The sequence below is a fragment of the Lemur catta genome, chromosome 13, assembly GCF_020740605.2.
Source record: "Lemur catta isolate mLemCat1 chromosome 13, mLemCat1.pri, whole genome shotgun sequence".
Classification (NCBI taxonomy): Eukaryota; Metazoa; Chordata; class Mammalia; order Primates; family Lemuridae; genus Lemur; species Lemur catta.
Window position 1 is genome coordinate 78839254 of NC_059140.1, and position 14663 is coordinate 78853916.

Consider the following 14663-nt stretch of genomic DNA (forward strand, 5'->3'; position numbering starts at 1 on the left):
GTGAGAGGAGCAAAGTACAATCATTATTGAGTCAATTGCTTTTGTCTCAGTCAGGGAAAGAAATATTGATGACACTTAGAAATCAAAACATTCTTAGAGTTAGCTCTCCAAGAATTTGACATATGTCATCAATTATTTACTGAAGAGGACAAAGTCAGTATGTAGGCCCAGACACACTCAGTGTGGCTCTAGGTTATATCCTGCTGTAATCTGAATGTGTCCCTCACAATTTGTGTGTTTAACCACTAACCTCCGATATGATAGTGCCATGGAGCCATCATGAGTGGGATTAGTGCCCTTACAAAGGAGGACCTGGGGAATGGCCTTGTCCCTTCCACTGTGTGAGGACACAGCACCATCTGTGGGGGTGCTGGAACCTCGATCTTGATCTTGGACTTCCTTGCCTCCAGAACTGTGACAAATCAATTTCTGTTGTTTGTAAGTTACCCAGTCCAAGGTATTTTGTTATAACAGCTCAAATGGACGAAGGCATATTCCAACAGCAAATATTCATTACGACATTCCCTGAGATATTCACTAGATAAAGACTAACTTGAACCCTGGGCAACCATCTGTGAAGCACTATCTTTAAATATTCTCCACAATGACACAGAGATAACACCAAGGTACGCTGGGGAGCAGGCAGACTTCCAAACAGACTGACTGGAGTTCAAACCCCACTTTCATCCTCACTAGCTGGGTGACCTTGAGCAAGATACTCTTGAGGATGCTCTGCTTCCTCATCTACAAAACGGAGATAATAGTATAGTTCTTGAAGATGTATTTCACAGGTAAAAATCTGTAACTTTAAATACAAAGTAGGTGCTTATTACTGAGTTAACAGTTCAAATACATCCTTACCTCTTTCCACGTAATCATGTGCCATGAATTCTGTCTTAACACTGAGAAAGAAACAGCTATGTATTAATTATAATTATTCCGTTAGGTAGAGTTCAAAATAGTAATACCTTTTACTAAATAGATTAAAAAAACTGGATAGATTTCTTTATAAAGTGTTGTCTTTGTTAATTTAATTTTTGCATACACTGCAGGAGTATATAAATTGTGTTCATATGCACTTTACTAAAATGGAACAATATATATAAGATAATGTAACATAATGACAGACAAATAGAGGCTATATTAATATATTATCTTGCTTATCAGGTTAATAGCCTGAAAAGCAAGATAATATATTTCTAATTAGTTACCAATATAGCACATATCAAAACTAGGACTGGAAGAGAATCTGTAACACCTAGATCTTTTTAAGGACAAAATTGCTCATATACTGACTATTCCATCCCTCCCATATTTTTTCTTTACTTTTATTCTGATTAACATAATTGTTGATTCTAATATTTGAAAACTGTGTTTCCTTCTTTGTTATTTCTATATTTCTTTAAATATGTCACAAAATATTTGTCTTTATTACAATAAAACATATTGTATGTATATACCTGGTGAATTGGATATTTTCTCATAGTGAGTGGGAATAAAAGCTCAATCTAGTATCTCAACTGTATTAGTTGGGGTCCTCCAGAGAAACAGAACCAATAGGATGTGTTTTTAGAAAGAGAAGGAGATGTAGTATAAGGAATTTCATTCAATTATGAAAGCTTGAAAGTCCGAAATCTGCAGAGTGAGTCAGCAAGCTGGAGACCCAAGAGGGTCAATGGTATAGTTCCAGTCTGGAGGTTGGTAGGCTTGAGGCCCAGGAAAAGCCGATGTTTCAGTTCCAGAAAAAAGCCAATGTCCCAGTTCAAAGGCCATCATGCAGAAAGAACTCTCTTACTCTGGAGAGGCTCAGAGTTTTTGTTCTATTTAGGCCTTCAACTGATTGGATGAGGCCCACCAACACTATGGAAGCCAACTTGCTTTACTCAGCCTACCGATTCAAATATTAATTTCATCCAAAAAAACACCCCTCCCATAAACGCCCAGAATAATGTTTGACCAAATATCTGGGCACCCCATGACCCAGTCAAGTTGACGTCTGAAATCAACCAACACAAGTTCACCCCTTGTCAACTTGGCACCCCTTTGGTGCATCTTTTTAAACAATATTTGGTCTCCAAATAAAGATAATATTAATAACAAGGTCTGTAAGCAGTCTAACATAATCAACCTGAACACTGGGGAATGATTCCCTATCAGGGGCTCAGTGTTCATCTCTGCTGCTGGCAGACTGGGCAGTCAGCAACGACATAGCTAAGTCATCCTTGATTAATAGGAGTCCATGTTGCTGGGCCCATGCGTGACCTCCATCCCCGACACACTGGCTACTGTGTTCATGAGCCCACTGGGTGATGACAGGGGTGGCTGGGGAAAGAAGATGACTGTATCCACAGAATGGATCATCCTATCCATCTCATCAGTAAAATCCTCCTCTGCTGAGGTCACCCTTTGGCAAACATTCACATGGGACACAAATATCTTTATGTTTTTCACCCTTTCATAGGGGTCTTTTCACTTACCTCTTCCCCAAATTTCCTCGTCACCAATTTTTTTCAGTCACATTTCTTCTAAGTCCCTGACCATCCAGTCATTGGCCACAGTCCACGAATCAGAATACAATCATAGGTCTGGCCATTTCTCCTTCAAAGCAGTGTGAACTACCAGGTGCATTTTCTAAGGTGTGCACAGTGGGAGGAGTTCCCTTTACCGCTGTCCTTCAGGGATGTCCCATAAAGGAGCTATAGGGCTGCAGCTGTCCACTGCCAGGTGGTTCCTGCAAAACCATCTGTAAAATCGGCCCAAGCATTCTCTTCTTCTGTCAGCTGATCATAGGGGACTCCCCTGAGGCCATAGGTGCAGGCTAAGAGAGGAGGTAGTGTAACAGGAGGGAGGACAATGAGCACTTAGGCTCCTTCTTCATGTAATTTCTTTGTGCCTCAGAGCCTGTTGGGCCTGATCTTATATATCCCACTTCCACTTGGCAATAGGGAACTGCTGTGCATCCCAACGTTATGGCCTGGTGGGTCAGAAAACACCCAGTTCATGATGGGCAGCACAGGTTGCATGGTAACTTGGTGGCTCATGGTTAAATGTTCAGTCTCTGCTAAGGCTCAGTAGTGTGACAAGCTACTTCTTGAAAGGAGACTAGTTATCCATAGAGAACCGTAGGGCTTTATTCCAAAATCCTAGGGGCCTGTGCTGCAATTCACCTGCAAGGGCCTGCCGAAAGCTCCAAACACCATCCCTATCTGCCACTGACACTTCATCACCATTGGACCTTCTGGATGATTTGGCCCAAGTGGCAGAGCCACTTGCATGGTAGCCTGGACCTTTGTGGAGACTTCTGTTCTGGGCTCCACTCAAAACTAGCAGCTTTTTGGGTCACTTGGCAAATGGGCCAGAGCAGCACACCTGAATGAGGAATAGGTTGCCTCCAAAATCCAAAGAGGCACTGTGCATTGTGCCTCTTGTTGGTCGTGGAAGGGGCCAGATGCAACGATTTATCCCTCACCTTAGACGGTGTATCTTGACATGCCCCATGCCACTGGACCCCTAGAAATTTCACTGAGGTAGAAGAAATTCCCTGAATGTTTGTCCCATTTATTTCCCACCCTGAGACATGCAGATGTCTTGCCAGTAAGTCTAGAGTAGTTGCTACTTCTTGCCCACTAGGTCCAGTCACCATAATGTCATCAATATAATGAAACAATGTGATACTTTGTTGAAGGTAAAGGCCAACTGTGAGGCAGACATGGGAAAAAACTTCATTGATCACCAGACCTTCATAAACCTGCTCTAACAGGTGGACCACAGTGACATTTTGGGTCTTCTGGAATCAGTTCAGAGACAGTGTCCAGTAGCTTTCAAAATGTCTGATTATTTTCTTTTCCCCAATGCACAGTTACTCTGGTAAAAAGACTCTAGGTCCGTTTGGGGAAGGCTGGAAGAAATACAAATAGTATAAATTTTTGGCAGTGTTTCAGGTCCTTCCTAAAGGGAACCCAGCAACTAGCCAATGCCATGGGTTTCTGGAAGTCAGACTATCCTGATGGCTGCATTGACTCTGCTGTCCATTGCGGTAACCCACCTGCCAATTGGCCGCAGCTACCCTTGGATCCAACTATTCCCACTGCATTTAGATTTACAAATTCAGCGGCCACAGTTCCCACAATAAGGGCTGGCCTACAGAGAAGAGTGAGTATAGAGTTCCTCAAGGATGCTGGGGCTTCCTCATGAATTTATTTCTCACAGTCATGGTGACAGGTGTGTTTCCTGGACCCTCCCAGGGTAAATGAGTAGGTATGATGACAAATCCACTCTAGCATTCCAATTGCCCTAACCCTCTGAATCCCTTCTCTACGTTAAACCAAGGCAGTTCTGGCATTTCTAACTCACTCCCTGTGAACCACCTTTTGGTCCATGTTTCAGCCAAAAAACCAACCCCCAATCCTTTCTAACTCCCAAGATTCTGCCACATTAAATGCAGACTCTCTGCTTAGTGTACCCATATCAATGAATTCAGCCTGATCCAACTTTATGTTTCTCCTGTGATTATCCCACATTCTTAATATCCATCCCCACCCATGTCTCCCAGATTTCTGTCTGTGTAGGTTAGAAAACTCAAGTAGTTCTTTTGACGTGTAGTGCACCTTCTCGGGAGTCACACATTGTACTTTGCCCTTAGGGTCCTGCGGGGACGGAAGTCTAGTTGTAAGTCTAGAGGCAAAGAAGGGCGGTGGGGCTGGGTCACGAGGAGAATTAACACTGTCTTGCAAGGCGGTCGTCTCAGGGGAGGCCATTCAAGTCTGCTCAGGAACGCAAGACTGACCTTCTCAGACTGAGGAGGAAAGGCTGATACCGCTGTGGGTGGAGATGCTGCTTCTGCTGGCAAAGAAGACCCGTCACAATTTAGGAGCTCAGTGTCCCCAGTGTCATCAAGGTCTTCCCACACATCCCCATCCCAACCTGGGGGATCGCAGTGCTCCCCAATCCATGTTCTCACTTTAACAGCAGACACCCTGTAGCTGGAAGTCCAGTTGTGTTGTAATTCAGCCAGTTGCAGGATGAGATCCTGGGTTTGATTGTGAGCAATCGCAGCCCCGTGGCTGCAGGAGACAAGGGTCTCCTTCAAGGCACACGTAAGAGCTTTCAAGCCATTTACATTGTGCTTCAGCTGTGAATTCAAACTCCTGACTTCTTCCTTGTATTTCTCTACTTTGTGGGTGACAGTAAGAGCAAACAGTCAACCTCTTTAAACTCATTAGTTTGACAAAAATGGTTAAAAGTATCATACACATGGACACCCAGATCCTCGCTTCTTGCAAGTGGTTGATTAGGATTATCTAATGGTGATATTTTGCATATCTCTGTAGCCAGATCACTCATGGACCGTCAGTGCTCTCTTCACTACTGGATATACATGCAGAGAGAGAGATCATAAGGAATAAGCAGTTGGCTCATGTGATTACAGGCCACAGTACCAAGATCTGCAGAGTGGCAAGTGGGAGACCAGGAGAGCCAATGGCATAGCTCCAAGCCAAAGGCCGGCAGGCTTGAGACCCAGGAAGAGCCGACACTTCAGTTCCAGTCCAAAAGCTGGTACAAGCCAATGCCCCAGTTTGAAGGCCAGCAGGCAGGAAGAATTCTCCTTACTCAGGGCATAGTCAGCCCTTTTGATCTAGGCAGACCTTCACCTGGTTGGATGAAACCCACCCAAATGCGAAAGGCAATCTTCTTCATTCAGTCTATGCATTTAGATGTTAATCTCATCCAGAAACACTCTCACAGAAACACCCAGAATAATGTTTGACCAAATACTTGAGCACCCTGAAGCCCACTCAAGTTGACACACAAAATTTACCAACACGCTTACCTATTACTTTCTTTGCGTTAACTATTTTATCTGCCACATGTCGTCTCTGTTACAGGAGAAAAAAATTCATTACATCCAAAGTTCACAATGAATACTTCAATTCATAATACAAGACATAGCAGTTTTAAGAAAGAATAGAGGCAGCCAATGTAATTGTGAAGTCCTCTTTGGCTATAATTGACTTCAGTTTCATTTTGTCCTCAAGTGGCTCCCTCAGTCGAGATGTGACCTGTGGGGGGGAGTACAGCAAAGTGGTGAAGTGTGTGCACTCTGGAGCCAGCGGGCCTTGGCTGGCATCCTGGCTCTGCCCTTTGCTAATGCAACCTCTTAGGTAATAAACCCATCTGTGCCTCCATTTAAATGAGTATAAACACACACAGAAGGGGGGGAGGATAGAGAGAGAGGGAAAAGGAGAGGGATGCACAGTACAATGTGCCTGGTGCATAGTAAGTACTATGTGAAATGTTAGCATATTATTTATTACTTATAATGATCATATTGGGTTAAACATATAATTAGCAATTCTGGATTTTGCCCCAACTTAACCTAAGATTTTTGATCAAGTTTGAAAAATTCTTTCATATGATAAGCCAACCCAAAGGACAACTCAATAGGTCTCACTGGTGTCATATCTTTATAGGATGTAGCAATCAGAAAGAAGCATGCCAATGATAACAGCTAGCAATTCTGGAAAATGAGCATTAGGATTGTGAGTGCAGAGGAAGCAGAAAACAGTATTAAATATCTCCGTGTACCTGTGACAAGGCTAAAAATGAAACGAAAATGTAGCATAATTTATGTGAACATTCCTTTTAGCCATTTAAGACTTTCACCTAAAATTGGATTATATCTCCACAGACACTATCATAATTCTTATGACAGCTATTAAGTCCTGTTAATCTCTCAAATATAGAAGCCAAACAGTATATAATTTAAAATTTGGACACTCAAAACTTTAATTCACTCTTCACACCAACTAGACTTGAAAGAATTATACCAGTTCCAACCAACTGCCTGACAAAAAGGGCAATAAACAATACCTTTATATTCTGAGAGCATTTCATTCTTTAACAGTAAACTTACATAATCTTCCACAATCTCTTTGATGCCCGAAATTGTAAGAATAACCATCAAAGGCAAGAGAGTTGTATATTTTCCTGTTGGAGACACATCTGGAATTTGCTGCAAAGCAATCAGAATTACACTGTCAATTTTACCACAAATCCTTGTTATATTTTACTTACGCTCAAAGTCACTACTAGTGGCACCGCCCGGGTCATGGAGACAGCAGGCACATTAAACAGAAAGGGGAAGGAAGCTCTTAGCATGTCAAAGCCACCCACTGCGGGTGAGGCTAAATGCCACCTTATGGAAAAGTTGCCGGTGCCACTGCTAAACAACACCTCACTCATCCATCACCTTCCTGATAGGACACTTTTACTATGTTTTGAAAGGAATAGCTCAAAACCTAAATGTTAATTTATAATAGCATCTTTTCAAAGCAGAGAAACCCAGACAGCCTGGTATCTTAACCTTATTTCCTTTTGGGCAAAGGAGGAATGCTTTGCAGGCCCAGGAGAATATTGTTTCCCCAGCACAGATTAATTATGTGCTGTGCTCTGGGGCTGCGGTCCCCAACCCCCGGCTGTGGACAGGCACCGGTCCAGCCTGTTGGGGACGGAGCCCCAGAGCCGCACCCCCCACCCCACCGCCGTCTGTGGGAAAATTGTCTTACATGGAACCCGTCCCCAGTGCCAAAAAGGTTGGGGACCGCTGCTCCCGCGGCTCCACCGCATGAAATACGGGAAGTAAAGCGACTGAAACTGAGGCTGCGCGACACTGAGGCAAGTTCTTAGGCCTCAGTTTCCAGATTTGGCCTGTGTGCACTCTCCATACTGCCCTATTATCTCTGCCTATTATTAGTATTTCTGTGCACAATGTAGCAAAATAGAGTCTATCAGAAGCTCCTGATGGTGCTTAGAACAACTTTAAAGGGAATCTGAGTGATCGAGGAAGAAAGGGGTCCGTTTTGGACGTCTTAGGCTATCGATTAACTCCCTCTTCTGTCCACCGTGCAGCTCCAAGCCGGTCGCTTTGTCCGCAGACGCCTCCCTGTCTTTTCCTCATTTGAGATTAACCCGAGCTGTCCGCGCCACCATGCTCCTTGCGACAGTCACTGCCTACCCGCCATCCCTGTGACGAAGTCGAGCTTCCGAGGGCCACACACCAACTCCTTATAACCTGGCCTCAGCTGATGCCTTTAGCTTCTTTTGGACTCTACCCTCTGCTCCCCAAACCAAATTTCTGCTGTTTCTGGAACACTCCACATACCAGATGAAAAAGTAGGTAACACATTTACGTGCTTCACAATTCAAAATATATAAAAGGGCCGGGAGTAAAAATGCTGCCTTTCCCCATCCCCATGGCTCCCGATCCGCCTCAGGAAGGTGGCCCCTGTTTCCAGCTTCCATGCTGTCCCCGGCGCCCCAGGCCGTCCTTGGCACCCAGGCTTACTGTTAACTTCCTCCTCCTCTAATGTTTGGCTCAAATGTCACCTCTCTCCTGTAGCTTTTCCCGAATCACTCACCCCAAGCCAGAAGCAGGCCCTGTTCCTCCAGCACTTTATGTCTTAAAATACTCATGTGTTAGACTCTGAGCCCTACAGGGGCAGGCACTATGTCTAGTCATTCATTCATCCCTAAATTTTTAAGTCCATGAACAGATTTTGACACATGCCATGTGTCCTCTATAAATGTTTACTGAATCCAATTCTTCTGTTTAAGGCCAATTCAACAAGTTTATTCAGTTCTTATCCCAAAGCCTAGCAGTTTCTAAGATACTATGTATGTTCTCAAAGAATTGATAGCTTGCTGGAAGAAATAAAACCAGTTATTATATGTTAGCACAAATCATTGTTGCAGACATTTACAGTACAAAGGAGAAATTAGTGTGGACTACAGCATTTGGTGAAGTTTGGAGTAAGATGGCTTTGAGCTGGGCCTTTAAGAGGATGGGTAGGATATAGCCACATAAATGCCTTCTAGGTTTAGGTGATAGTGTGTGCCAAGATCGGGAAATACGAAGAAAACTGGGGAATTGGGAGGAGACATACCTGGTTGGATTGTGGGGTTCATGCTAGAAACAAAGTTGAACAAACAGGGATAAACCAGACTATGGAAAGCCTTGAATTTAACTGTTTCGAAAAGATGCTATTTTAGACTACTATTTGGATTTCCTTTAAATTATTCCTTTCAAAATAAAATTATTCTGTTATGGAGGTGGCATAGATGACCAAAGTTTCCCCAATAATATCTCATTAAAGGCCTCAGTTAGGATGAACTGTGGGCCAATTCATCCGCTGTGCATCCACAGGGTTTTCATCCCCAAAATAGAGCTTCAGTGTCTCACTTAATGATTTAAATATTGTGAGAAGAGAGTTCTGTTCTTATAGTATTTAAATCTGTTTTCTGCATCAAACTCTTATTTCAGCTAAATGAGCTTTTAACAAGTGTTTTTTAGACTATCTAATAATCTCAATCTAATAACATGTTCAAAAATATTACCTGCAATATAGTAATGATCAAAAAGAAAGCATTGGCAGCTTTGCTAAACTGCAGATACAAATACCGTGGGAGGAATGACCACAAGCTGTACTTGGTTGTGCTGTGGGTGAAAAGAGAAATACCGCTGTCAGTTGATATTCTGAACACTAAAACCAGTAATGGAAAACATGAAACATGTATTAAAAATAAAACCTGTTTATAAAACAATCCTTTCCTAAAAGATATTTTGTCCTATATAAAGCACTCACTGTTAGCAGAAAACAATTTCAGAATAAAAGAAGAATAATTCTCCCCATTTCAGGAATTGAGTGCTATGAGTATAGCAGACATGGAGAGAGGCAGGTCGTCTGAACACAACCAAAGGGAAAGATGAAGAGGAACTCCACCTTTGATTTCACTAATGATTGAGATTATTCACTCATTTATTCACTCAGCAAATATTTCTTGAGTAACTACTGTGTGCCAGGCATGATTCTGGGCGCTTGAAATACACCAGAGAAAACACAAAGCTCCCTGCCTTTCCGGGCTTACAACCTGATGGAGAAGACAAATAATGATCGACACACATGATAAAAAGTTAGGTATACATCTATGTTCAGGTGACAAGCAAGACTCATCCCACACTTCCTAAGGGCTTGTCCTGCTTATGATAAAACTCTCCTAGTGAACCTCTGTCTTCAGTTTCAGGAGTAACAATAGACATTGATTCTTCTCCTTTCTCCCTTTCACGGGTTTTTTATCATTAAAAGTGAAAGGGTGAATGACCCAAAGGACACATTTCACACACAGGCTATGTGGAGCAACACGGCTGGTTTATTCACCCAGGTGCGGGTGGGCTGAGTCCAAAAAGAGAGTCAGCACAGAAGGGGGTTAAGTGAGGTGAAACGACTGGTCAGCCAATCGGAACATAAACTCAGCTGGTGTCCACCTCATTCCTTACAGCAAAATAAATTCCACTTGGATGAAAAATTTAAAGTAAAAACAAAAAAGATTGCCTAGGGCTGTTGGGGGAATGGGGAGTAATGTTAATGGGTACGGAGTTTTTGTGGAGTGAAGAAAATGTTCTAAAATTGGTTGTGGTTATGGTTGTAAAATTCTGACAATATATTAAAATCCACCAAATTGTACAATTTAAATTGAGTCAATTAAATGATATGTGAATTTTACCTCAATAAAGCTGCTATAAACACATTAATAAAATTTTAAAAATAAAGGATTCAAATATTAGAATAAAACATGAATAACTATATACAGTCTTGGAACAGAGAGTTCCATTTTAAACTCTGCAGGGAAACCAGAAGTCACAACGGCAATGGGTGAAATTTGACTGCATAAAAATATAAAAGTTCTGTTAGGAAAGAAATATGAATAACCAACTGGGGAAAAAAGGTAGCACACATGAAAAAGGAGTTAATATCTCTAGTGTACAAAGAGTACCAGACTTATTTAAACTAGTCAGCCCTAAACTGTGCGCCCTGCCCTGCCCTGCCTTTCCCATGGAAACCCCAAGAAAGTCTGTGGCCTAAGCTCTCTTCCTGCTCCTGTCTTTCCGCCTCCTGACCCAAACCCGGTGCTTCCCTGTGACCTTGTGTGGCATGTGGTGACCCCTCTCTAAGACCTGTGAGTACAATAAGCTTTTTTCCTGAGCCTCTTGTATTTCCTGTTGTGGCAGTACCTGACTAACCATCTCTTAAAAGAACACAGAACACAGCATCGGGGCAGAGCTACTGTTGAAATAACATTTCCCCATCAAAGCAAGTTTTTCCTCACTGGAAGAAGAGGTTTTCTCTTCCAGTGAGGAATTTTGCTCCTCTCCAAAGCCTACCAGCTCCAGTTATTTTTAATTGGTCTTAAAATTCTATTTTGGTGAAACCAAATATTAGTATGAGACAACATTAAACAAAATAAGATGAAATTCCAGAGAAGTTATGATATAATTCTGCAAATAGTACTTTTAGAATAAAGAGCTGTTTTAAGACTTGTCAAATAAGTGGCAGTTCATGTTTCACACCTGACTGTAATATTGACAACGTCCCTATGGCACATGGATTTTTTCTTTTTTTAAAGTATTTATTGATCAGCTAACTTTTAAGTATTTTTTTTTATTGTGGATATTTTCTCATACATACAGAGATGGAAAGACTGGAAAGATAATGAACCCCCACACTTGTCTCCCAGCTTCGACAGCTATCAGCTTGTGGCCAGCTTTGTTTTGTCCATACTGCCCACTTCTCACCCCACCCCTGCATTATTTGAAGCAAACTTCACACATCATGTAATTTCATCTGTGAGTACTTCAGAATAAATTAGACGGATAATTTTAAAACTAGCCTTTCATGCATATTTATCATACCCAAAAGTATTTGCATCTAAGAAGGAAGATATTGGTAAATTCCCTAAATAAATTTCACAAAGAAAGGGCACAAGACTAACTCTGTCCAGGGACCTGGTTCACTCCACTAACTCTGGAGTTGGAGCCCTCACCTCTCAACACCTCTACTTCTTCTCATTTCTTCTGTTCTGGATAATCTGAGATCCCTCCTGGCCCTAAATTTCCCTGACTATACATAAAACTTATTGTTATGCTTAAGAATCTACTAGCATCTGTAACTAGAGACACTGGGTACTAATGTGGAAAGAAAATGGATTTTTCGATCAAAGAGGCTGGCTTTTATTCTGACCCTGACACTTAATGGCCAGGTGATCAAGGGAAAATCATACACTTCTTCCTGCTTCAGTTTCACCTATGATAAAATGAGTTAATAATGTCCTTCATGGTTTAGGAAAAATAGTATAAAAAGAGCTAGAGTAGTCACAAAAATGGGATACTCCAAATAATTCACTGGGAAAAATGCTAAAAATTCTATTTAGTATTTGCATATTTTAATCTGAAAGTAAAGCAATTATGACTAACTAATATTTAACATACAGGTTGACACTGGGCCCTCACTTGTTCTGTATATCGTGTAATCAGGCATGGATTTCCTTTTACTCACCATGCTTGGAATTTATTGTGATCTCTGAATTTTAAGATTCACATCTCTCATTTGTTCTGGAAAAACTTTGGCCATTATTTCTTTGAATAATGTCTGTCCTATTCCCTCTATTCTCTCACTTTGGTACTCTGATTTGATACAGACTAGAGCTGCTAATTCTGTCATTAGCGTTTCTGAACGACTCCTTAATATTTTGCAATTCTTCACCTTTCTATGTTGTGTCAGGAGTATTTTCTCGTACCTGTTTTATAGTACACGAAGTCTGCCTTTTGTTGTGTCTCCCCACCACCCACCCTCTTTTTACCCCATGCACTGAGATTTTTTAGCAGTTTATCAGTTTTGATTTCTAGGCTCTATATGTTCCTTTTCCAAATCTACTGGAGTCTTTTTTAAAAAGTCTTTTGTTCTTCATTCATACTTTCAATATCTTCTTTTATCCCTTTAAACATATTGTACAATCATGTGCAGCAGAAAACACTCTTATTTTATATTCTCTACCTGATAATTCTTCTACCTATAGTCTTTTAAAAGTCTGATTCTGCTTGCATTGATTTATTTGTTTCATTCTTTCTACTGCCTCTCACTAATGACATCTTGGTTTCTCATGTGTTGGCAGATTTTTAGCTCAGATTTGCTCAAACTTCATCTTGGGAAGACTGTGAGGGCCTGAGCATCCCCCAGATACCATTTGCCTTTGCTCCTGCCACATGCCTGGGGATGCTTGCAATCCGGCATCTAAACCATATTCTAAGCTTGAGTTTTTCTGGATCACACAGATATCAATTTAAGCAGCAAAACCATGGAAAAATGGTCAGTGCATATTAATAATTATTAATATTTTTTTGCCTAAACTCAGAACCAAGTTTAAGAGCGGTTAAGTTTCCTCACTATATCCCTTTTGCAAGGCAGAATTTCAATTTTTTTCTCCCTCCACTTAGCATGCAGCCCCCCAGAGTCCTGGTTTTACAAGGGCGGGGTTGCCCACTCCCATTGCACCCTGTGCGGCTCGAGGCATCACTGCTCTGCCACAGCTGAGCCTTACAACTGGAACTCCGAGTCACCTGCGCTGTGCAGAGTCCCCAGAGCAGCCACCCATTTCATATCCCCACCCCCTTGGATTTCTGCTTTGCCTTCATTTATTGGCCTCCACGAATCTTCCTTTTCTTGTCATGTGAGTAATGCATTTTTTAAGCTATATGATTAGTTCATAATCAAAAGCTTAAAGACTGCAGAGCTAGTGCCTCCAACCCGTGGTCTTAGTGCCTGGTTGAAAAAAGAAAAGTAGGCACTCAAAAAGTATGAATAGTTTTCTTTCAAGCTTTCATCTCACTCTGCCTCCAGAGTAAGGACTCAGCTCAGCAAATTCTGCAGGAAACAGAACTCTTAAGAAGCCTAATGCTCAACCCCCAATTCAGCCTGGGGGTGGGGAGCCCAGGAGATCTGTGAGGTCCCCTTGGGAGTCACTTTCCCTGGTGTTTGTAGGTGTTGCTAAAGAGTTGCCAATCAGCAGCGGGTGGCGTGGTGACAGCTGTGACGGGAACAAGTGAGAGCAGAGGCCATTCAGAGACAGGGGCCTTGAAGGCAAGAAGAAGGCAGATCCCCGCTAAGTGAACTTGAGGATTTAAAGTTTCTCGAGGTTTGAGAAAACTATTGCAGCCTGAAGCACAGAATCACACAAATGTATCCCACAAAGTCTTCGTTTTACAGAGGAAGGCCCGCTCTTCCTCCTCCCCCGTCTCCCGCAGTTACATACACTTTTCTCACCTGATCGAGTTTGTGCAGAAACTGTTCTTGAGGGGATTGTTGATGTAAATGGTGCGGGCTTTTGTCACTTCTGAGCCATACAGAGCTTGTTGCCAGCTCATCCTTCACTCCTCCTTCTGACCCTCCACGGAGAAATGAGTAGGTCCTGCAGCAAGAAGGCACAGGGGCGTCACACAGAAATGGAAGAAAAGGCAGGCTCACACCGTCAGCCGTGGCAGGTCCCCTGGGGGCAGGCTGCTCTCCCAGCCACCAGCTCCTCTCCTGCCCACTCCCTCCCCTGTGACCTGCAATCTGACTAGGTGATGTTAGACAAAAAGCAAATTACAGTTCAAAATGGGTCCTAAAGCGGTGGAGACAACTAACAACGCCAACGACGCATTTGACCCAGGAACTGCTAACCAACTTTCAGTGCAGTGGTGGTTCAAACAGTTTTGCAAAGGAAACGAGAGCCTTGAAGATGAGGAGCACTGTGGCCGGCCATCGGAAGTTGACAAGGACCAATTGAGAGCA

General features: G+C 42.4%; 1 protein-coding gene across 1 annotated transcript in view; it reads right to left on the minus strand.

Moving 5' to 3' along the window:
- LOC123649097 (phospholipid-transporting ATPase IB-like) overlaps positions 1-14254 on the minus strand; it is a 106271-nt gene extending 92017 nt beyond the window's left edge. The window contains exons 1-5 of the mRNA XM_045567009.1: positions 14154-14254; positions 9394-9493; positions 6914-7012; positions 5831-5876; positions 862-902 (exon numbers count right to left, since the gene is read on the minus strand). Coding sequence (XP_045422965.1) covers positions 862-902; positions 5831-5876; positions 6914-7012; positions 9394-9493; positions 14154-14254 — 387 coding nt within the window. The remainder of the gene's footprint in view (positions 1-861; positions 903-5830; positions 5877-6913; positions 7013-9393; positions 9494-14153) is intronic.
- Positions 14255-14663: the final 409 nt, after the last annotated feature.